Here is a 24,308-nt window from a genome sequence, read left to right on the forward strand (position 1 = left end):
CAGCTTAATATTCCAGGATATAGGGTCTTCAGGTGAGACAGAGAAGGAGGTAAAAGAGGAGGGGGTATTGCAATATTGATCAAAGAAACAATTAAAGCAGAAAGGAGGAATGACATCTTAGAAGGCTCCTCAAATGAAGCCATATGCGTAGAACTGAAAAACCAAAAAGGAGCAATCACACTGCTGGGGGTGTATTATAGACCCCCAAACAGTCAGAGAGAGAAATAGAAGAGCAGATATGTAGTCAAATTTCAGAGAAGTGTAAAAATAATAGGGTAGTAATAGTGGGGGATTTCAACTTCCCCAACATTAACTGGGTTAGTCATAGTATAATAGGTTTATAGGGAGCGGAATTTTTAAAGTGCATCCAGGAGAGCTTTTTAAGCCAGTACATAGAAGGTCCTACAAGAGATACATGGTCCTGGACTTAATTTTAGGGAATGAAGCCAGGCAAGGGGTAAAGGTATCAGTGGGGGGGGAGCATTTTGCAGATAGATGATCATAACTCGGTTAGATTCAAGATTGTTATGGAAAAGGACAAGGAAGGGCCAGAAATCAGAGTTCTAAATTGGGGGAAGGCCAATTTTAATAAGATCATATATGATTTGGCCAGAGTGGACTGGAAACACCTACTTTTAGGTAAATCTGCATCAGAGCAGTGGGACTCATTCAAGAAGGAAATAGGGAATGTACAGTGCCAACATATTCCAGTAAAGACAAAGGGTAGGACCAACAAATCCAGGGAACCCTGGATGTCAAGGGATATACAGGATTGGATAAAGAGAAAAAGGGAGGCTTATGGCAGGTACCAAGGGCTCAAAACAGCGAAAGCCCTAGAGGAGTATAGAATGTGTAGGGGGGAACTTAAAAAGGAAATTAGGAGAGCAAAAAAGGGGCATGAAGAAACATCGGCAGGTAAAATAAAGGAAAATCCAAAGTTATTTTACAAGTACATTAAGAGTAAGAAGATAACTAGGGAAAGAGTAGGGCCCATTAAGGACCATAGTGGTAATTTGTGTGTGGAGCTGGAAGACATAGGTAGGGTTCTAAATGAATACTTTGTGTCGGTGTTCACAAGTGAAAGGGACAACGTGGGTATGGAAATCAGGCAGGACTGTGATATAATCAAAGAAATTAGCACAGAAAGGGAGGAGGTTCTAAGTAGTCTGGCAGGCTTAAAAGTAGATAAATCTCCAGGCCCGGATGAAATGTATCCCAGGCTGTTGAGTGAGGCCATTGAGTGAGGCAAGGGAGGAGATAGCAGGGGAACTGGCAATAATATTCAATACCTCTCTGATCACAGAAGAGGTGCCAGAGGACTGGAGAACAGCCAATGTGGTACCGTTATTCAAGAAGGGAGGAAGGGATAAACCAGGGAACTACAGGCCAGTCAGTCTAACCTCAGTGATGGAGAAACTATTGGAAGCAATTCTGAGGGACAGAATTAACCTACACTTGGGACAATCAGCGTGGTTTTGTTAAGGCGAGGTCATGTCTGACCAATTTGATTGAATTTTTCAAAGAGGTGACCAGGTTTGTAGATGAGGGCAATGCATTTGACGTAGTCTACTTGGACTTCAGCAAGGCTTTTGATAAGGTCCTGCATAGGAGACTGATAATGAAGTTAAGAGCCCATGGGATCCAAGTCAATTTGGCAAATTGGATCCAGAATTGGCTGAGTGGCAGAAAGCAGAGGGCAATGGTCGAGGGGTGTTTTTGTGACTGGCTGCCTGTGTCCAGTGGGGTTCCATTGAGATCAGTGTTGGGTCCCTTGCGGTTTGTGATGTATATAAACAAGTTAGGCTTGAATGTGGGAGGGTTGATCAGTAAGTTTGCGGATGACGCGAAAATTGGTGGGGTGCTAAATAGTGAGGAGGATAGCCTTAGATTACAGGAGAATATAGACGGGCTGGTCAGATGGGCTGATCAGTGGCAAATGGAAGTTAATCTGGATAAGTGTGAGATGATGCACTTGAGCAGGACAAACAAGGCGCGGGAATACACAATGAATGGTAGGACCCTGGGAAGTACCGAGGATCAGAGGGACCTTGGTGTGCATGTCCACCAGTCCCTTAAGGTAGTGGGACAGGTAGATACGGTGGTTAAGAAGGCATATAGGATACTTGCCTTTATTAGCCAAGGCATTGAATATAAGAGCAGGGAGGTTATGCTGGAACTGTATAAAACGTTGAGATAAAAGCAAAAAACTGCAGATGCTGGAAATCCAAAACAAAAGTAAAAATACCTGGAAAAACTCAGCGGGTCTGACATCTGCTGTCAGACATTAACTGTGTTCCTCTCCCAGATGCTGTCAGACCTGCTGAGTTTTTCTAGATATTTTTATTTTTGTTCTGTATAAAATGCTGGTTAGGCCACAGCTAGAGTATTGCATGCAATTCTAGAATCCACATTATAGGAAGGATGTAACTGCATTAGAAAGAGAGTGCAGAGGAGATTTACCAGGATATTGCCTGGGCTGGAGAGTTTTAGTTATGAGGAGAGATTGGATAGACTGGGGTTATTTTCCCTGGAGCAGAGGAGATTGAGGGGGGACATGATTGAGGTGTATAAAATTATGAGGGGCATAGATAGGGTAGACAGGAAGGAACTTTTCCCCTTGGTGGAGGGGTCAATAACCAGGGGGCATAGAGTCCCCCACCCCTCCCCCAACGTCTCCCCCTTTCCCACATTGTGCCCCAGGATTCCTGGGTGGTCTCTGTTCTAGGCCACCCTCATTGCCACTTATCAATCCCCACATGTCCATGACTGCAGCCTCTTGCTTAATGAATTCCAGCTCCCACCAGCTAGCCAAGGTCCAGAGCTCAGACTCATAGAGGTCTACAGCACAGAAAAAGGCCCTTCGGCCCATCGAGTCTGCGCCACTCAAACAAGTACCTAACAATTCCGATCCCATTTTCCAGCACTAGGCCCATAGCCTTGTATGCCATGGCATCGCAAGTGCACATCCAAATACTACTTAAATGTTATGAGGGTTTCTGCCTCTACCACCCTCTCAAGCGGTGAGTTCCAGATTCCCAGTACCCTCTGGGTGAAAAAATTCTTCCTCACATCCCTTCTAAAACTCCTGCCCCTTACCTTAAATCTATACCCCCTGGTTATTGATCCCTCCACGAAGCAGAAAAGTTCCTTCCTATCTACCCTATCTATGCCCCTCATAATTTTACACACTTCAATCATGTTCCCCCTCAATCTCCTCTGCTCCAGGGAAAATAACCCCAGTCTGTCCAATCTCTCCTCACCAGGGGAAGTAAGCCACATTTTACTTTTCTCACAACCCACCCACCACCGCACCCCCAACCCCCACCACCACCCCCCCTCCCCCCACCCCCACATCAGATTTCCTCCATGCCCAGTGCATTAGAATCGAAGCCTTGTCCCTATCGGCCATCTAAAGATCTACAAGGGTGCGCTTCTCAACTTACGCAGTTCAGGAATAATTTTCTCGCCTGAGCGTCTCCTGGAATGTTGGTGCCCAGTTCATCCAACTTATTTTGGATTTCCACGACTTTCTCCCGAAGAGCTTCCTCCATGATTGGCAGCCAGTTCTTTACAAAGCAAAATAAATTAGAAAGACGTTGTACACAGAAATGCTTGCAATCGAGCAACTGACAATTGAACCTCAGAACGCTTCAAGCAGTTGACCAAATTCACAGTGATCCACTGAGAATTGACTTTGCTTCTCTTCCCCCTCTACTCCTGAAGGGCATTGTGTTTTTTTGGACTACACTTCAGTGAGTCTGCTGGCATTTACCTGCCTTTGCTCCATATCCCATGCAGAATAAAAAACTCCCTTTTTCAGCTGTGAAAATGACGTTTGTCCCAGCCTCAAAAGCCGTTCAAGGAAGTGGGTTCTGGCCATCCACTACCCTTTGGGAAAACAGGGGCCACTGTATTTCACTCCTGAAAGGGCTTAGCTCAATTTTAAGATGTGGCCCTCTTTGTTCTGGATTCCCCCACACAATAGTTTCTTTTGTTATTTATGCCATTGCGTTTATCATTTTCAACAAGAGACAACGCCTAATTGCAATCTGATAGCAAGCACTACTCATGGCTATATAATCCACAATTCTCATCACTTAAAAAATGATCTGGATTATGTCCACCCCCAGCCTATTTTATCCAATGGAAAGTCTTCACCATACAGAGTAAGTATGACTAACCGCGATTTGCTGAATGAGCTCATTGGTGAGTTTTTCAGACAGATGTTCGAAGGATGCAACGCCTTTCTCCAGCAGTGGCCTATGGAGACAGAGAGGCACATACTAATATAATTTTGAAAGTGACATTTTATTTTCCTTTTTCTTCATTAGGCTTCCGTGTCAAGTTTGGTCAGATAACTCTCCTTGGGACATATTACTATATCCAAAGGTGCAATAAAAATGCAAGTTGTTGTTGTTGAAATACAACTTATAAGAACCAAGAGGGTGAAAAGGTGACCCTCCACCACCCCCCCCCCCCCACCCCCAAATCTTTGCCAGTGTTCTGTATTGTTTCTAAAAGCGTGGCTGAGGTGAATATGGAAATGGTGGGAATAAACTACCCTCCTTCCTATTGGGCTAACCTGCAGAATGTATTTCCTTACACATCTTTTGTTTTTGTTCCTTACTTGCTACAGATTTTCATCCAGTCTAATTCTGGAACAGGAGGAGGATTCATGGTGGATAGTTGGGATTTTGGATGATAGTGCATGACTGGCAGGAGTCACTAGGTGATATTGTATACTGGTCCACATTGTATAACGGACGCCAGTGTACAGTAGTCCATAATGCATCTCTTCTGACATTGAAGTAAATGAAAAGAGGGTAGGTTGGTTTGATATCACCTGTTTTATACTGTGGCCCAGAGTCAAAATTACCTACCATTGAATTATTTGGAATTGCTTTGGGACTGTTTTGCTGCTGGATCATCAAGGGTGATGGTTAAATCTGCAGAACTTCAGGGAAAAGGTGGTTTTTGTTTAAAAAAACAAGACTTTAGAGGAGGAATTTTATGCAACTCAGGCAGAAATGGGACATGAATGGAGATAAAATTATCAAAGAGTACTTACTGTCCCTACAATGTTCAAATCCTATGAGTCACCGCTTCAACCAGGCATTATTTTTAGGTGGCTGAGGTGCCAGCAGAGTCAGGCAGGCATCTCATGATGTCATTAGGACTCAATGCCATTTTAATGGCCTACAAACCATTCAGGCTTGGCCTAAATAGCCAAGTGGTTATGGTACTGAGCTTGCAACCCCAAGATCAAGAGTTCAAATCTCACCATGGCAAACTATGAAACAATGTAACTTCATCTGAATAGGAACAGATGGAAACATGTTTGTACTTGAAAGAGTTACAGACCATTCAGTCAAAACTTCCCTTAGTCAGAGTCAGTAGGCCATTAAAATGCCATTGAGTCCTAATAACCAGTCAGACGTCCTGGTTTTTAATATTTTTATTTTTATCCACTTATTTTTACTTTTATTCATTTATCATTGGTTTTATCCCCTTTTTATCCCTCCTTTTATCCCATTTTCTATCCGTTGAATCAGATCGAATCCTAGCTTTCAAAAGGGAGTTAGATATAAACACCGGAAGGAAGGGAGATTGTAGGACAACTGGGAAAGGGCAGAGAAGTGGGACCAGCTAAATTACTCTTGTAGAGAGCTGGCATGGACTTGATGGGCCAAATGGCCTCCTCCCATTCTGTAATCTTTTATGGTTCGTTAGGACTGCAAGCCAATAATGGAACCCACCAATTTGTTCTCCCGTTTCAATCAACAGAATATTCAGCGGCTTCTATAAGGGTCGTTATATTCACCAGTCCTTCCTTTTAGCATTCTATTTAGACAATCTTGAACCATCATACCTTAGAGGCCAATATCTATTCATGTCTAAGCTTCAGTTGTGAGGAATAATTACTGCAGTAAACTTCTAAAACGTTGTGCAATGGGATGGTTGCATCTCGGCCGGTGTAGGCACCTTCACAGAATCACACAGAATCACAGAGTCACGGTGCAAGAGGCCCTTCGGCCCATCGAGTCTGCACCGACACGTGAGAAACACCTTCAAGAGCATTAAGTAGAGTATTGATGAAAGCAAGATACAATTTGATTACAGTAGTAAGAAAAAGTCACGTTTGTCCTTAATGGAAAATAATACCGAAAATGTGAGCTGTTCTTCAAAAATGTGATTTCTTCCTCCAGTGCAGCAGACATTGTCGTATTTGCATTCAGCTCATTCTGCCCACGGCACTTGACAAGTATGTAACCCTTTTTCAGGGGAACAACTTTATTCTCAATGATGTTAAGAATACTTTCTTCTGTGCCTTTGTCAATTAAGTCCGGTTTTGTTAAAACACCTGGAAAATTAAATATTAGAGCTTAGTACCTCAAGGAAGTAGATCTGATCAATCTCCTCTCCAATGTCCCATCTAATTATTTTTGTTATGTGCAGCCTATTCATTTCAGTATGTGCTACTGTCATGATGATGTGACTTCTGCATGAGTGATATTAATCTGTGTTTTCACCAGCTGATCAAACATATACTGAACTGTTTAAAAGGTCTTTATAAAGCCAAGAAAATACACTGACTTAAGATGGCTGCCAGAGTCACCTGACGTTTGGTATTGCCTGTGACCAGTCTCTGGAAAGTTCCAATGTGGAATACCATTCAGACATGCGTCCTTCTCTGGAATTTCACACTTGAGGATGTAAAATAATCACTTCAAAGGGATCTACTGAAATGTACTGGACATAGCATTTACACTTCCATAAGTCTACCTTTCCAGTGGAGACAAAGCCTGCTAGAACAATGGTTATATGCCTTCCTATCTCATCAAGGTGGGTAATGACTCATTCAGGGGGTTAATGGCTGTTACATTACAGAATCCACTGACCGCCCCCCAGCCATGAAACAAAAGCAATTAGTTCAGACATTGGCTAAACAAACCCCTTCTGAAATCATTATGGTGAGAAAGAGGTCTAAAGGAACTATTTTGAAATCTCTTCAGCACAGCATGCAAGTTACAAACAATTGAATAGTCTAGAAAAGCTGCCAACGGAGCAGTAAGGAGCACCCATCTCTCCTTTCCACAAGTTAAGACCCTATCTCTTACAGTTTAAAAAAATCCAGTACAGAGATAGTGAATGTTCCATCAAAAGGAAGCTCAGGTGCAAAAATCATCGAATTCTGGAAGAGATAGAATTACGAATTAAAAGTAAACTGTCTCCGGAAATTACACTTACATGAGCTTCCTGGAATCTAGCAGGACTTGGGAAAAACTCTGCCGCAGCCACACTGAAGCAGCCAAGGGCTCATAAAAGGTCTTAGAAAGCCTTTCAGCATTGGGCTTTAATTTGACTAAGATAGTAAATGCCTATAGTATAACTTTTAAATTTTGCTTGCTTGTGTGCAAATGGGGGTTGCAAATGTTCGAGAAGCGCGAATTTCCCCTTTTAAATATTTTGCTATCTTTGCCTGGGTGGGTTTTTAACTCGATTAAAAAAACCCCTCTTTTTGTTTTAAACCTCAAGACTCGTTTCTTTGCAGTCAGTACATAAATGGTTAAAGACGGGCATTAGAAGGGATTTTTTGGCCCCGCCCACCACTGAATCTTCCGCAGCGGGTCCCGCTATGACAGGGCTGGAAAATCCCAGCTATTGAGTAAAATTCCTTCATCCTTCTAAATTCACAACAAACCCTGTTAAGGTCAGACATAGGGTGGTACTATAGGGGGAGTCGTTTGTACCCCTCTAGCTGGAAAAGGTACCTTTAAATATTTTTTCTGCATTATCTTAAATGGCACAATCTTATGGTTTGCCATGTGGCTGCAGACCCATGCAGCCTAGAGGGGACATTGCTCCCCTCTCTAGCGGCTGTAAAGTTCCTGTACTAAATGAGTTTACTTAGTGTGAATTCAATTACCAGTGAAATGTGGAGGACAACATTGTCCTCAGAAAAGTATCAGCACCAAATAATGTGGAAAGACCAGAGGAGGTCAGATTGCTCTCCTCAGTGCAGAGAAGGCTAAAAGATGATTTAAGAGGTTTTCAGAATGACAAAGGGTTTTGTTAGAGTGAATCAGGAGTAACATTTTCCACTGACAGATGGGTTGGTAATCAGAAGATATGGATTGAAGATAATTGGCATAAGAATGAAAGTGGGGATGAGGGCAATTTCTTTTCATGCTATAAATTGTTCAGGCGCTGACTGAAAAGGTAGCAGGAAGAGAATCAGTGCTACCTCTCAAAGGGAATTGGGCATAAACCTGCAAAGGAAAGATTTGTGGAACTGTGGGGGAAAGAACAGGAAAATGGGACTAATTGGACAGCTTTCAAACGTATGTTGGGCCGAATGGCTTCATCTGTGTTGTCTGAATGTTTGAAATTGGCAATCTCATTCAAAAAGGGATGCAGGAATGTTTGTGCAAGGTAATGAAACATTGGTATTTGATACAGCAGGGGTCCTGTTCCGAAGTGCAGTTAAGATATATATTGCCAGGATGGATTACAGGGAAGTTTACTCTGGTCCGGCTATGTAAAATCTAGGACTGCTTGCTGATGACATTCTTCTACAAGAAGTGCTCTACCCCTGTCATTAACATTATTTAATTGCAAGGCTTTTATTCTTTATTAGCTAATTCATTATTGTCAACTGACACGTGGAAACTATTCAAAAATAACATTTTTGAAACGGTATCGCCGTTCCTTCACTGTCGCTGGGTCAAAACCCAGAGCTCCTGCCCAACAGCACTCTGGGTGTACCTACAACACATGGACTGCAGTAGTTTAAGGAGGCAGCTTATTACCCATCCAGCAATAAATGCTGGCCTAGCCAGCGACTCCCACATCCTGTGAATGAATTTTTAAAAAGTACTGAGAGACAAAGCTAGAGAGTGGAGTAGAGTTGTTGCCATGGCAAAAGCACCAGTGATGGTGACTGACAGTTAACTACCAAGCATTGTTTGAAATTTAAACCAGGCAGCTTAAACCTACCTGATCAAGGCATTGCCCTGCGTAACGAGTTAGCGAATGGCTGTCACTTATTTTGTTTAGTTGAAACAGATGGAATGTGTGTACATGTTTTTTCTGCCTGCAAAGAACGGGGCCCTGTGGATGGAGATAAGTAGCTTCCAGTACATGTAAATAAAAACTGCGAGTTTGACTGACAATCTTAAATTGGTTGTCAGTGTAATTCTTAGCACACTGAGGATTATGTAGCAAACGTTGTCCAATTGTGGAAACTTTCCAACCAATCAGCACTCTCTCAACGGTGGAGTACATAAATAACAAAGAACAAAGAAGAACAAAGAAAAGTACAGCACAGGAACAGGCCCTTCAGCCCGTCAACTAAAACAGTTTGCGCTTCCGGGGTCTGTATCCCTCTATTCCCATCCTATTCATGTATTTGTCAAGCTGCCTCTTAAACACCACTATCGTACCTGCTTCCATCACCTCCTCTGGCAGCGAATTCCAGACACAATACTGGCTAGAAAGCCCACAAAAGTTGGCCAACCACTTCAAATAAACCAAAGCTGATGCTAAAAACATGATAACCCAAGCCTGGACCCCATACATCCCCAGTTCACGGAATCATCCTCAACACACTCACGTTTCTTTTTTAGTGCATAGGTTTCAGAGTTTATTTCTCACTTCTTTTGGGATCACACTCCACAGTTAATTTATTTTATTCTGCTAAGCTGTATAAAAGTCTTACTGATGGCTTGTGAAAGCAGTTAGTTACACTGAGAATGCAGAAGGGCATGAACTTCTTGGAAATTAAGTTGCAGCTACATCCAGGGTAAAACTTGTTTTGCACTTCACCAATTTTTTGGCCATAAAGCCGGCAAAATGCAGACAAATGTAGCAGAGGGATGCCTAGCAGCCACGCTTTTCCGATGAGTGCAGAAAGTTCTGGTGCTGCCCTGCTCAGGGGTTTTCTGTAGCCGCTGTGGTTGCCAATACAAGGTATGGGGCAATCAGCATTACCCCTTTGCCCCGTCTGACCCTCCCACTCAGGAGTTACCCACCAGCCGTTGTAGGTGAGGAGTGCAGGTGCCCGACATTTGGCACCTTCAACCCCTATGGAGGTGTGACTGGTGCCAGCAGACAGAGTATAAAATGTTCACAGGGCCTGAGGCCCAATTTGTGAGCCTTCTTGCTGGGACAAGCACCACGCATGGATGCCCAAAGTCAGGCCCAGACAAAATTCAACCCTCAATGTCTGGTCACTTAAATTGTCAATCCAGCCTTCACTTGTCACTCCCCAGGTAAGTCAGTGGAATCATAAACAATGGGAATGTTTAAAAAGCAGCTGGACTCAGTCATTTGGAGTACTAGAGGGACAAGCTTAATGGGCATAATAGCCTTTTCTCATTCTTGGCTTATATTATGCTCAAAACATTTCCGGTGTCTAATACATTTTACACTCTTCTTCCACCCAAGTGCCTCTGAACCTTGTTTTGATTTACCCAGTGTTCTTTCTCCGTCAGGATCAAACTCATGTGCCATCTTCAATGCTTCAGTGGTCGCAATGTCCATGGTGCAGGGAATGACAACCAAAATAATAGTTTCCTTTCTTTGAATATAGCTCCTGATGAGTCCTTTGGTCTGGAAGATAAACATTATTTACTGACAGATATTATAAGTGTAATTTTGCAAGATGAGGCAACTGGTATGGAGTGGCACAAGGCAGGACCAGAGGGTAGAGGTAGGATTACAATGCTAATGGTCTGATTATGTAAGCCACATTCCCATCTAGCAAAGTCCCATTACGGGAGCAGCAACTCACAAATATATATGCCCCATATATGTACCAATGGATCTTTCATGGTGAGTCTCATGGATAATTTTAAAAAATTGAGCACACAATTAAATCATCCTTTGTGTGAAGAAGTGTTGCTTAACTCATCTATTCTCATCGCCCACCATTTAAATCTTTCACAATTCTGGCTGCGCAACTATCCACATGTCTCCACGTGTAACTACCATAACTGCAGGTTTGACAAGAATCGCTGCCAACACTTTATTGGGTCTTTCACTTGACGGAGCTGTCAATCAAATCATTTAACTGGAAGTAGTTAGAGGCCAAACATGGGCTTAGAGGAGGAGTTGACCATCTTAGCTACAACTTCTTGCATTAATCTCTCACTGATCTCATAGCTTGCTGACCTACAGAAGTCGATGCAGACACCATACAAAGAACGTCTATTTTTGCCCCTGCTGAAGTCAGACACATTTGCCAGTCTTTGCTACAGAATTCACAGGAAATGAAACTGAAACTCTTTGACTAGAATTTTCCGTTTGTCAGTCAGGCGTGCCACTGGAGGCCTCAGATGGGCCACTGTGGTTGGGGTGCAGCGTGTGCGTGCAGAGTACATGAGCAAACAGCCCTAATAAATCCTCTTCTCTGTTTTGCAGGCAAAAACTCACCACAATGCCCTCCTCCAGTGCCTCACCCCATTCGAGGAGCAGGCCATGGAGCTGGGCAGGAGGCAGGAGGCCGGGGGCGGTGAGGCTGGGGTCCAGCGGCCAGGTATTGGAGGTCCACAGTCCCATCCCCCTGTCTGCCCACCATCCAAACCACTGATGGTTGCTGCAACAGGCGAGCAGCCTGTTTAACGAGTGGCCAGGCAGCCTGCTTGAAGCAGTGCAGCATGGCCACTCATAGAGAAGGACATGCTGGATTGAGGGCAGAGGAAGAGGAAGAGGAGGAGGAGGATGGCAGGCTGCAGGAGAGGCCAGCGGGGGGTGGGGAGACACTGTGCCCCCCGATTTTCCAATGCCTGCCTTGCTGTCCTCCTGCAAGAGGTGTCTATCCGTCGGCACATTCTGTATCCTGAGGATGGGAGGAGGAGGGCCCCCATGTCACCAGCCAGATGTGGAAGGAGGTGGGTGACGCTGTACGCGTCCATGATGATGTGTGCCACACTGGCACCCAGTGCAGGAAACGATTCAATGACTTGCTGTGCTCTGGAAAGGTGAGTACCATGTTGGTCTTGGCCATTTGAGCCAGAAGGCAGCCTTAGACTTTGAGCCCCCCCCACCACCGTGTCTTGCTGTAGTTACTGCATATGGCATCTGTCGCACTCTGGGTGGGCAAATGGGTACTGACCATGCTTACACCAGCCTTAGTGGTTGAGGAGAAGAGTTCTCCACGCAGCATATGTTGGTGTTTGTGGCATTTGAGTAGTCTGGGGGCAACCTGCAGGGGAGGCCAGTAGACACATACTCAGAACTCCAACACATGTCATATTGATGGTGATGAGATGGTGGAAAGGGAGCCTCAAGGTGTTTTGGGCATGTGCCATCTGCTGGCATCAGTGCCGCACCTAGTTGTGCCTCCTTGCCATGGGCGCTAGGACCTGTGTGTTATTCAAAGTGGTGGACGCTGAATGTGTCCAAGGTGTCCGTTGGGGGAGGGGGTTGGGACCAGATGTACTATCTTCTGTGGACTGATCACCAGTAGTGTGGACAGGAGCCACTGGAGGCTTCAGATGGGCCACTGTGGTTGGGGTGCGACATGTGCGTGCAGAGTACATGAGCAATCAGCCCTAATAAATCCTCTTCTCTGTTTTGCAGGCAAAAACTCACCACAATGCCTTCCTCCAGTGCCTCACCCCATTCGAGGAGCAGGCCATGGAGCTGGGCAGGAGGCAGGAGGCTGGGGGCGGTGAGGCTGGGGTCCAGTGGCCAGGTATTTGAGGTCCACAGTCCCATCCACTCTGTCTGCCCACCATCCAAACCACTGATGGTTGCTGCAATTGTTAATGCTGCAACACTGCTCATTCACAGACTGAGACATTCTGACATGTGGGTCATACAGAAGGGACATTCATCCCCTTGAGGAATTGCGTCTCCACCACCTTCCAAAGTCACCTTATCCCATTTGTGACCACTATCACCATGGTCTCACATGCCATTGGATCGCTGCTGCATAGCCAAAAACTTATTTCATCTGAGGGGATTTGGGACCTCCAGCACCCTTTCAGCCAGTGTGCCCCACATTACTCAAAAGGTCTTCAGTACCTCAGCTGTGAACCTCATGGCACTCAATTTAGATGAATACCATCACGTTACTCATCCCTGCACCAAGGGGAAATGTTGCCTTCTGCCCACCCGGTCTATGCCCCTCCTTACAGAATGAAGATCAATAATGTGACCTCTCAATCTCCTGTGATGGACGGCAAATGTCGCTACTGTTTGCGATGTTTCCTCAGCCCCACAACTATCCTGGCCAGCATGCGTCCAGGTCAGGTACGTCTGCACTCTCCCACTCCTATGGTTCATATCATGCCATGTGGCATTCCTGAGGCCATCTGACCAGCCTGTCTGTATGTGCGTTTAATGGTTGGGGCTCGTCTTGGCTCTTTTCCACCTCACCAATGTTCTTCTCCTTAGGGTCTTGAAGGGTGAGCGACTTATGAGGGTGAAAGGTTGAACTGACTGTACGCTAACTGATGCACTGTCCCTGTTGTTAATTTCAGCATCACCACCAGAGTGAGCTGCACCTCGACACCGCAGCCCCCATTCCACACCTGAAGGCCAACATGTGCAACTTGCGGCACATCATTTCAGCCAGCCAGGCACCAGCGCAGACACACACACCTCAGTGGGGACTTTACCATCGGCTAGTGTCCTGGGTCACAGTGGAGAGGGCACATCACAATCACTGGAGGAGATGGTAGGGGCAGAGAGTGCTGATGACTCCAGCAGCCAGAGGGCTGCAGGGAACAAGGCACATGCTGAGTCCGGCACTGATGACATGCCTCTGGAGTTGTCCCCAATGCAGCAGCTGTAGGAAAGGCAGCAGGAAGTGTGTTTGCATCTGGCAGGGTTGCATGAGGGAATGCTTCAGTTGGTCTCTGCGATGGAGGAGTCCAGGCAGAGCGCACATGAAGGTTTGGCCCTCAGGTCAGAGCTTCAGGCTTCCTCTGGTGAGAGATTGGCCACTCTCAGAGAGGGGCTTCAATCGAATGGAACATTTTATGATTGGGTTATGCTCTGACCTGCAAGCCCTCACAGCGGTACTGGCCACGGGTGGTTATTCCCAATGTGGGAGATGTTGTGGACACCAAGCATTGGCACTCATTGCCCATGCATCTGCGGTGAGCAGGGAGGTAGATTTAGACCTCACGTTGGCACAGCAGTTGCTTACCGTTGCTGTGAGCTCCTCTCATGGCGCTCCGGATAAGGGCAGCAGCTCCTCTGCCCCTCTGCCAGTCAACGTTTCTTCCGTTGAGGCTGTGACAACTGGGGAGGTGCCAGTTCTGGAACTGGCCACTCCCTCCCAGGCGGGGCCAACACAGGCTCCACAGGCTAGAGGATGCCCGCCAAGGTCATCGAGGCCAATAGGACAGCAGAGTCAGCAGTCTGTCTCACAAGCCACTCCAAGCGATGGGGGGGCACCTAGACGTAGCACCTGGAAACATAAGCATAAGGCACCTTAGGCACTCCACAGGTACGTCACTGGTGATTTTGTGTTGGCCTTAGAACAGGGACCCATAAATTTCTTATCACAAAAGAGTGCTGTGTGCTTTTCTTTTGGACACAATAAAGTCTACCTTTGTTACCATGGCTGAGGGTCTTTTATTTGTGGTGCATTTTTCTTTTTCACATATTTATCATGAGTGTTTGAGTGGACATTGATGTTTCAGTACTAAGGCCTGATTTGCAGCTGAACAGGTGGAAGATGTAGCACCAAGTGCCAGGTGTGGAAGTTCCAGGAAATGCCGCTCCTGCTGATCCATGTGTGTGGAGCTAGCTGAAGGTTCTTTGGATTAAATTGTCCCAGGTGTCCCTGCCTCCTTGGTGTAAACACGGGTCATCGTTCTGCCCCTCACCATTGCCCTGTGCTTCCTCATCCTCTGAGCCACTGCTGGATTCATCATGTCCAGCCTCATCCAGGGCGTCAAGGTCTTCATTGTCAACTGCATCCCCCCTTTCCAGCACAAGATTGTGCAGAGCGCAGCAGACTACCATGATCAGAGAGACACAATCTGGGGGGTACTGGAGTGCTCCCCCTGATTGACCCAGGCAACGGAAGCACATCTTGAGAAGACCAATGGTTCTCTCCACCACAGCCCTTGTGGTGCCTTGGCTCCTATTGTACCAATGCTCAGCTTCTGTTCTTGGACAGCGTGGTGGCGAAATGAGCCACCTTCACAGGGGACAGCCCTTGTCACCCAGCAGCCATCCATCCAGCCGAGCTGGAGCACTGAAGAGCCCCGGCACCTGGGAGTGTCTGAGGATGTAAGCATCGTGGGAGCTGCCTGGGTACCTTGCACAGACTTGTAGAATCAGCATCCTGTGATCACACACTATCTGCGTGTTCATGGAGTGGAAGCCCTTCCTGTTGATGAAGGCACCGGGCTCACCTGCTGGCACCTTGATGGCCACATGTGTACAGTCTATAGTACCCTGGATGCGGGGGAAGCCAGCAATGGCCGCGAAGCCTCTGGTTCGCTGTGCCTGACTTGCCTGGTCACAGTGGATGAAGGTGGATAGCTGTCTGAACAGAGCGTCTGTGACCTGCTTGACACAAGTGTGGACAGCTGATTGGGAGACACCACAAAGATCACCCACCGACCCCTGGAAGGAGCCAGAGGCATAGAAATGGAGGGCAACTGTGAGCTTCAGAGCCAGTGGCATGTCTATCCACACAGTTAGGGGAGATCTCAGGGCCATTCATCTGACAGATATAATTGACTGTCTCTCTTGAGAGGCGGATTCTCCTTCGGCACTGCACCTCAGTCATATTGAGGTAGCTGCTTCGCCGCCTGTATACCCTGGCAGCAGGATAGTGGTGTCTTCTGCGGCCCCTGCACCTCGGACAACCTCTTGACCCTGCGTCCCTTGTGCCTGTGCCTGGCCTCCCAAAGGTGGCTCCCCTGGAGGCTGATTGTCCAGTCCTGACTTCCTCCTTGTTCTATCCTTCCCTTTCTCCTCAGGGGAGCTGCCTTCATTGGAGAAGTCAGAACCCATACCCCCAGGCTAAATGGAGGCCTCCGGAAAGCTGCAGGCCCGAGAAAGATTACTGTCTGCCGACTGGTTTCAAAGTGCACAAGAAGCTCTTGGAAATCGATGAGAACTGCCAACAATCACACGGGCAACTTTTAAACACTTTCATCAATTATAACTTCGTGTAAAACATGAACAACCCTTCTGAGTCCACATATCCCGACATTGCAAGAGTTTTCTTAAAATATCTCCTACCCGCCTGCCCGTTGGGTCCATGGGCCAACCCGAAGTTCGCACGGGCCCCTCAAAATCCAGGACAGTTGGCAAGTTAAGGGCCTTTAACGAGGCCTTCAATTAATGGTGGGCGACTGAAATATCGCGATGTCACGAGCTGACGTCGGCGGGCTCGCGCAACAGTTTAAGCACTGATGTGCGGGTTCCACCACCCGATCGTCTGCCGGAAAATTCTGGCCTATCTTTCCAACAGAAACTTACTTAACAGTTTACAAGCTAAAAGTTAATACCAAATATCAACCTTTTCCTTACACAACTAGGCAGCCGCATGCTGCCCATAGACCCACTCGTACAGTTAGTACGCCCAATCTCTTACGATTAAGGGAGAGCTCCCTGCTATTTTACCAGCCCCCCCTCCCCTCCCCCCCGCCAACTCAATGTAACAAGTTCAACGCTGAGCTCCATCATTAGGTTTTTTTTACCAGCTTTCCAATGTCTTGAGGTTGATTCCCAATGGCAACCCTGGTAATTCCGGGCAAGTCGATTAATGTTAGGTCAGGGGTATTGCTTGATTCAACTTGTAAACTGATGAGTTCCGAACTTATACTTATGCTCTCAGTAAGGATGTCCTGGGCTGCAGGTAAAAAAAAAAACATGTTTGTTTCAGTTTCATCAGTCAGTCCATGTCCTTCACTTCATATAATTAACCAGATAACACCACATTCTGACTGCTGAAACTGCCTTTTCCTTTAGAAAATTAGTATTTTTCTCTTATTTTCCTCCCTCAACAAAGAACAAACCAGCATTTATAAAATGTCTTTCATCATCTCGGGGTAGTCAGGAACACTTTAAAGGCAATAAAATATCTTGATTTATAGTCACTATTGTAATGTAAGAAATGTGGCAGCCAATTTGCAACACAGCATGGTCCCACTGACAGCAATGCCATAACAAGCAGTCAATGGTGTTGGCGGAGGGACAAACATTGGGCAGGACACCGGGAAGAACACCATTCTGCTCTTTCTAAAAATAGTGCCCTGGGATCTTTCACACTCACCTGAGGGGGCAACAGGGTCTTGGTTTAACATCTCATCCAAAAGACCATACCTCCAACAGTCCAGCACTCCCTCAACATCAATCTAGATGTCTGCGTTCAACCCTCTGGAGTGGGACACCAAACCTTCTGGCTCAAAGGTGAGAGTGGCCACTGTTAATCAAGGATGGCATTTGTGCAGTAGTTAGAGATGATCTTGGTTCAGGAGATCAGGATGTAGAATCCGTTTGGGTAGAGATGAGGAATTGTAGGGGAAAGAAATCACTAGTGGGAATGGTCGACAGGCTTCCTAACAGTAACCACAATGTAGGGCAAAGTGTGCAAGAAGAAATATTGGTAATAAAGGAATTGCAATAATCATGGACGAGTTTAATCTACAAATAAACTGGAAAAGTCAGATTGGCAGTAGTTGCCTGGATGAGGAGTTCATAGAATGCTTTCCAGATAATTTCTTAGAGCAGCACATCCTGGAACCAACCAGGGAGCAGGTTATATTAGAATTGGTATTGTGTAATGTGACAGGGTTAATTAATGACCTCAGAGTGAAGACACCCCTAGATAGCAGTGACCGCAATATGATTGAATTTTATATCCAGTATGAAAGGGAGAAGAGAGTGGGTCTAAGACTAACATGTTAAACTAAAATGCAGGTAACTAAGTGGACATGAAACTGAGCTAGCTGAAGTTAACTCGGATACTAGATGAGGGGATAGATCAATAGAGAAGCAGTGGCAGACATTTAAGGGGATTTTTCAGAATACTCAGAGTAAGTATATTCCTTATAAAGAAAAATTTTAAAAGAGAGGTCCCACCATCCGTGGTTAACTAAAGAAGTTAGGGAGAGCATCAAACTTAAGGAAAAATATATAATGGCACAAAGATGAGTGATAGTCAAATGATTGGTCAGGATATAAAGAATGGCAGAGAATGACTAAAAGGTTAATCAGGGAAAGAAATTAGAGTATGAGAGGATGTTAGTTAGAAATGTAAAAACGGAAAGCAAGAGTTTCTGCCAGTCATTGACATATTTAAACAGAAAACAGGTATTTAAACAGGAAAAATATTAAGTAAAGCGAGTGTTGGTCCAATAGAGAGTGAGACTGTGAGTTAGTAGTAGATAATAAGGAAACGGTGGATGAAATGGGTAAATATTTTGCTTCTGTCTTCACTTAGAGGATATGAAAAACATTCCAGTAATAGCTATAAATCAGAAAGTGGAAGGGAGAGAAGAACTTGGTGCATTTACAATCATTAGGGAAGCGGTACTGAGCAAACTGATGGAGCTGCAGACTGGCCAAGTCTCCGGGTCCTGATGGACTTCATCCTAGGGTCTTAAAAGAGATGGCTAATGAGGTAATAGATGCTTTGGTGTCAATTTTCCAAAATTCCTTAGATTCTGGAAAGTTGCCATCAGACTGGAAAGTAGAAAATAACGCCTCCAGTCAAGAAGGGAGGGAGGGAGGCAGAAAACAGGAAACTATAGGCCAGTTAGCTTGATGTCTGTTATGGGGAAGGTATCAGGGTCGATCATTAAAGAGGTTATAGCTGGGCATTTAGAAAAACACAAGGTAATCAGGAAGAGTCAGCATGGTTTTGTGAAAGGGAAATCATGTTAACCAACTTCTTAAAGTACTTTGAAGGAGTAACATGTGCTGTGGATAAAGGGGAGCCTGTAGACATCTATACTTGGATTTCCAGAAGGCATTTGATAAGGTGCAAATCAAAGGTTCTTGCGGAAAGTAATAGTTCATGGTGTAGTGGTTAAGATATTAGCTTGGATAGAGGATTGGATGCCTGGCAGAAAACAGAGTATATGCATAAATGGGTCTATGTCTGATTGGCAGGATGTGACTAGTTTGTGCTGGGGCCTCAACCTTTTACAATTTACATCAATGACTTAGATAAGGGGAGTGAAGACATGGTAGCTAAATTTGCAGACGACACAAAGATACGTAGGAAAGTATGTTGTGAAGAAGGACATAAGGGGTTTGCAGACGGATATCGATAAGTTGAGAGAATGGGCAAAAATCTGGCAGATGGAGTATAATGTGGGAAAAGTGAAGTTGTTAATTTTGGCAGGGAAGAATAAAAAAGCAGAGTATTACTTAAATGGAGAACAACTTCAAAACTCCAAGGTGCCAAGGGATCTAGGTGTTCTTGTGCATGAGTCACAAATTAGTATGCAGGTACAGCATGTAATCAAGGAGGCTAATGGAATGCTATCCTTTATTATGAGAGCAATTGAACATAAAAGTAAGGATGTTATGTTTCAGTTACACAAGGCATTGGTGGGACTGCATCTCGAATACTGAGTACAGTTTTGCTCTCCTTATTTAAGGAAGGGTGTAATTGCGTTGGAGGCAGTTCAGAGGAGGTTTATTAGATTGATACCTGGACTGAACAGGTTATCTTATGAGGAAATATTAAACAGACTGCGCTTGTTTCCAGTGGAGTTTAGAAGAGTGAGGGGTGACTTGATTGAAGTATATAAGATCATGAATGGTCTTGACAAGGTGGACGTGGAAAGAATGTTTCCTCTTATGGGTGAGTTCAGAACTAGGGGGCACTGCTTTAAAATTAGGGCCACCCTTATAGGATAAAGGAGAATTTTTTTCTCCCAGAGTGCCGTGGAGGTGGGGGTCACTGAATATTTTTAAGGCAGAGGTAGATAGATTTTTGTTAGGCAAGGGAATCAAAGGTTATTGGGGTAAATGGGAGTGTAGAACTCAAAACACAAACAGATCAGCCATGATCTTACTGAGTGGTGGAACAGGCTCGAGGGGCTGAATGGCTTACTTCTGCTCCTATTTCATATATTCGTAAGTTCGCATGGTGCCATTGAACCATTGCTGACACTTTTACCCTGGCCTTTTGAAGTCAGGGACTCCTGACGGAATATGACTATAACTCCTGTCTCCCTTTTCAATGCATACACTGCTGACAGGGTGGATATAGAAAAGGAAGTGTATCTTTGCTGTGTAAAAGGGCCCTAATTGCATTAAAAAAACATTCATTGCTATACTCCTGGTACCTTTAAGAATTTCATCTTCCACCTGACTTGCATGATTCAGCGTTCTACTATAGTCTCTATAACTTATTTGTGCTTTCCACGGCTTATTCTCTTCAATCTTCTTTAGCTTCAACTCAAGAGGACACCTTGTCACAACGCCTGAAATAAAAAATGTAGATTACTGGTTAATAAATGAATCGGTGGAAAATGTTCACTGGTTTGTGTTAGGATCACAGATGATGTTATTTGCTGAACAAGCCAAATCCCAGAGGGAAACTTGTCTTGCTGATCATAACACTTTTTTCTTTGCATTTTGAAAAAGAGGGGAAAACTACTGATCCCAGAAGCATAGAATCCCAGTTGCACTTTTAGGATTTCAAAATTAAAAGATTTATTAAACAGGAAAAAAAGCTTAAACACACAAGGTTAAAATTACACAGTTAAAAACAATCTTACAAAAAATTCCCCCTAAAAATCTACTTGTTCAGAACATACAAGTAAACTACTTGGCAAATGCAGCAATATCCAAGCTTGGGCTGACAAGTGACAAGTAACATTCATGCCACACAAGTGCCAGGCAATGACCATCTCCAACAAGAGAGAATCTAATTATTGCCCCTTGATGTTCAATGGCATTACCATCGCTGATTCCCCCACTATCCACATCCTGGGGGTTACCATTGACCATAAACAGAACTGGACTAGCCATATAAATACTGTGGCTACAAGAGCAGGTCAGAGGCTGGGAATCGTGCGACGAGTAACTCACCTCCTGACTCCCCAAAGCCTGTCTACCATCTACAAGGCACAAGTCAGGACAGTGATGGAATACTCCCCACTTGCCTGGAGGGGTGCAGCTTCAACAACACTCAAGAAGTTGGATACTATCCAGGACAAAGCAGCCTGCTTGATTGGCACCCCATCCATTAACATTCACTCCCTCCACCTTTAAGACAAATATTGTAATGTAAGATCACATGATCTTAATATCCAATTGCAAAGTACCGTGGGTTATGTCTATGTGGGAGAGTCTTGAGTTAGTCACTGATGTGTAAAGACAGAGTTTTATGTTGGATGAGTACACAAGTGTAGCTGCAGAGTTTAGCTTGTAAATAAACAGCCTTGTTTTATTCCAACAACGATCTCCTGACGTTCTCTGTCTCCGTACCAATTCGGTCACCCCGAAACAAGTGTGCAATCCGAATCCTTTAGCCCCTCAAACCAAGGGTTCTGGATCTAACAAACAGGTGGCAAGAGTAAAACTGTGAAAAACCATGGGAAAAAGCGAGGTAAAAAGCAAGGAAAACTGAAGGAATCCAGAAGAACCGAAATCGGGTTGTACATCGCACGATAGTCGTAAGTAAAAGAAAATTTACTCCAGGAGCATGATCCCCTCAGAGCATGCTGCAGTTTGGAAGAGTGGAGCCTTTCGATCTGATCTCGGACGACTGGTTTCACTATGTTCTCCTTCCAGCTGAACAGCATTGCTGGGGAGGAGAAGAAGCGTCCGATCCTTCTGTCTACGTGTGGGAGTAAGGCACATGGACTAATTCGGAATCTGTTGGCGCCCAGTGCCCCAGGCTCGAAAAGTTTATGATTTAGTGAACCTCTTAAAGAATCCTTACTAGCCCAAGCCGTTGGTGACGATGCAACGGTTTACATCTAACTCAAGGAATAGAGCTGTGGAGGAGACAATCGCTCAGTGTGTGGCAAGTCGGAAGCAATTAACTGAATATTGCGAGTTTGGCACATTTATTATTGACATGCTTAGAGGTCGTTTGGTGTGTGGTATAAACAAAAAATATGATTCAGAAGAGATTACTGGCTGAGAAAGATCTAGATTTCCAGAACGCATTGGAAATCGCTCTTGCAATGGAAGGTGCAGTGCGAGATTCAGAAGCCATTCGAGGAGCGCAAAATGGCACCGTCCTCCATGTTGGGCAGAGAGCCTCAACCAAAAAGAGCGGGAAAGTGCAGGGCTTTGTCCTGAAGCGGGAAGCAGCCACCGCTAGCAGACAAATTAAAGAGGATAATTTAGCAGCAAAAACATGGCATGATAGCCGACAGAGGTTGATCCAGACAACCCTGCAATGAAAAATAGTTTAAAAAGATCGAATGTTTCTTCTGCCATCATATGGGCACCTCATGAGACATTGGCCAGAATCTTCGGGTCGGTGAATAGGGGCAGGTCCCGCTCGCCGACACATAAAATGACACGTGGCGGCGTGGGGTGTATGTCTCAACATCACCGTGCGTCATTCAGATCTTTAGTTCAGCGGGTACGCACTGGAGTCAGCTGCGTGTCCGCTGAACTGTCAAAGGCCTATTAAGGCCATTTAAATATCAGGTAAAATAATTAACTGAACTGCCCGTCCAATGCCCAGGTGGCCTTTACATTTATCCTGAAACCTCACCCACGGGCGGGATGAGGTTTCAAGAAGGTTTTTAAAGTTTAATAAAATTTTTAAATACAATTCATTGACATGTCCCAGCTCATGTGACACTGTCTCGAGGGGACATGTCTTAAAAATTTTATTTTTTAATTAAAATTTTTAACAATCAAACTGATCTCCCTGAGACAGCTCTGTGCCTCAGGGAGATTTCAGCGCTCTTTCCTGCGCACGCGTGAAAGTGCGCAGGCCCTGACTCAGCCTCCTTCCCCAGCCCGCACAGGGAGTGCTGAGCACTTCTGGGCGTGCGTCACGCCGGGTGGGCTTTAATTGGCCCTCCCACGTAAAATGGTGGCATGCAGCCGATCGCAGGCGGCAATCAGCTGCGCGCCCGCCTGCGCCCGCTCCCATCCAATCCCCCTGACAAGGAGAAAATTCTCCCCATTGTAAAGATAGAATCAGGCAGGCTTTCAGACAAAAGCAAAAACTCAATGAGATAAACAGTGTTGAAAAGCCTGAAGTAATAGATGCTGATATCTATTCACTGTATAATTCAAAGGTAGGAAGAACAGAGCCTAAGTAACCATGAAAGTGAACGAGAAGCCTCTCAGAATGGAGGTGGATACCAGAGCAGCCAGTACAGTGACTGGTGAGCATACTTTCAAATGCCTGAATCATGGAGAACACAAGGTGAATTTGGAAGAAACGAATGAAAAATTGAAAAGTTACACAGCAGAAGACACACAAGTCAAGGGCATATGTAAAGTCACAGTACATTACGGGTGTCAAATAGTGAGATTACCCTTGATGGGAGTAGCAGGCGAGGGACCTAGTCTCCTCAGGCGAAACTAGCTGAAAGAAATTAAATTGGAATGGATTGATATCTTCCAACTAAGAACCAATGGGTTATCAGAGCTACTACAAAAGTATTTCTCAGTTTTCCAGGAAGAACTTGGAAAAATTGAGGGACTACAAGCAGAAATTCATATAGATCCAGGGGCAATACCAAGGTTTGTGAAGGCCAGACCAGTACCTTATGCAATACGGGATAAGGTAGACGCTGAACTGGGCAGATTAGAATAACTGGGAGTGATACAACCTGTACAATTTTTAGAGTGGGCAGCTCCACTTGTACCTGTTCTCAAACCTGACTGAAGTATTAGAATATGTGGAGACTATGAATTAACAGTCAATAAAATGGTGAAATTGGATAGACATCCCATGCCTAAAGTTGAAGATTTATACCCTAAACTGGCAAATGGAAAGTTACATGAAATTAGATATGAGTCATGCCTGCCAGCAATTAGAATTAGTTACCATAAATACACATAAGGGATTGTACCAATACACCCGTTTACCATTTGGTGTATCTTCTGCTTGCGCCATATTCCAAAGAACCATGGAAAGTTTACTAAAGGGATTGCCCCATGTTGTAGTTTATTTTGATGACATTCTAGTGACTGGACTCACTGAAAAGGGACATTTGAAGAGCTTGGAAGTAGTTCTGAAACGTTTTTCGCAGGTTGGTGCAGGATTGAAAAAGGAAAAAGTGCACATTCCGGACAAAAGAGGTAATTTACCTAAGTCACAAGGTAGATTCACAAGGCCTACATCCAGTTGAAGAAAAAGGCGAAAGCCATTAGAGAAGCCCCAGTGCTAA

General features: G+C 45.0%; 1 protein-coding gene across 2 annotated transcripts in view; it reads right to left on the minus strand.

Annotated features, from left to right (window-relative positions):
- LOC121290759 (interferon-induced GTP-binding protein Mx-like) overlaps window positions 1-24,308 on the minus strand; it is a 54,897-nt gene that overhangs the window by 12,026 nt on the left and 18,563 nt on the right. For both annotated transcript variants that reach the window (XM_041211648.1, XM_041211647.1), the window contains exons 4-9: window positions 20,280-20,417; window positions 16,677-16,828; window positions 10,473-10,611; window positions 6,163-6,361; window positions 4,182-4,260; window positions 3,444-3,566 (exon numbers count right to left, since the gene is read on the minus strand). In XM_041211648.1, coding sequence (XP_041067582.1) covers window positions 3,444-3,566; window positions 4,182-4,260; window positions 6,163-6,361; window positions 10,473-10,611; window positions 16,677-16,828; window positions 20,280-20,417 — 830 coding nt within the window. The remainder of the gene's footprint in view (window positions 1-3,443; window positions 3,567-4,181; window positions 4,261-6,162; window positions 6,362-10,472; window positions 10,612-16,676; window positions 16,829-20,279; window positions 20,418-24,308) is intronic.

Source organism: Carcharodon carcharias, chromosome 18, assembly GCF_017639515.1.
Source record: "Carcharodon carcharias isolate sCarCar2 chromosome 18, sCarCar2.pri, whole genome shotgun sequence".
NCBI lineage: Eukaryota > Metazoa > Chordata > Chondrichthyes > Lamniformes > Lamnidae > Carcharodon > Carcharodon carcharias.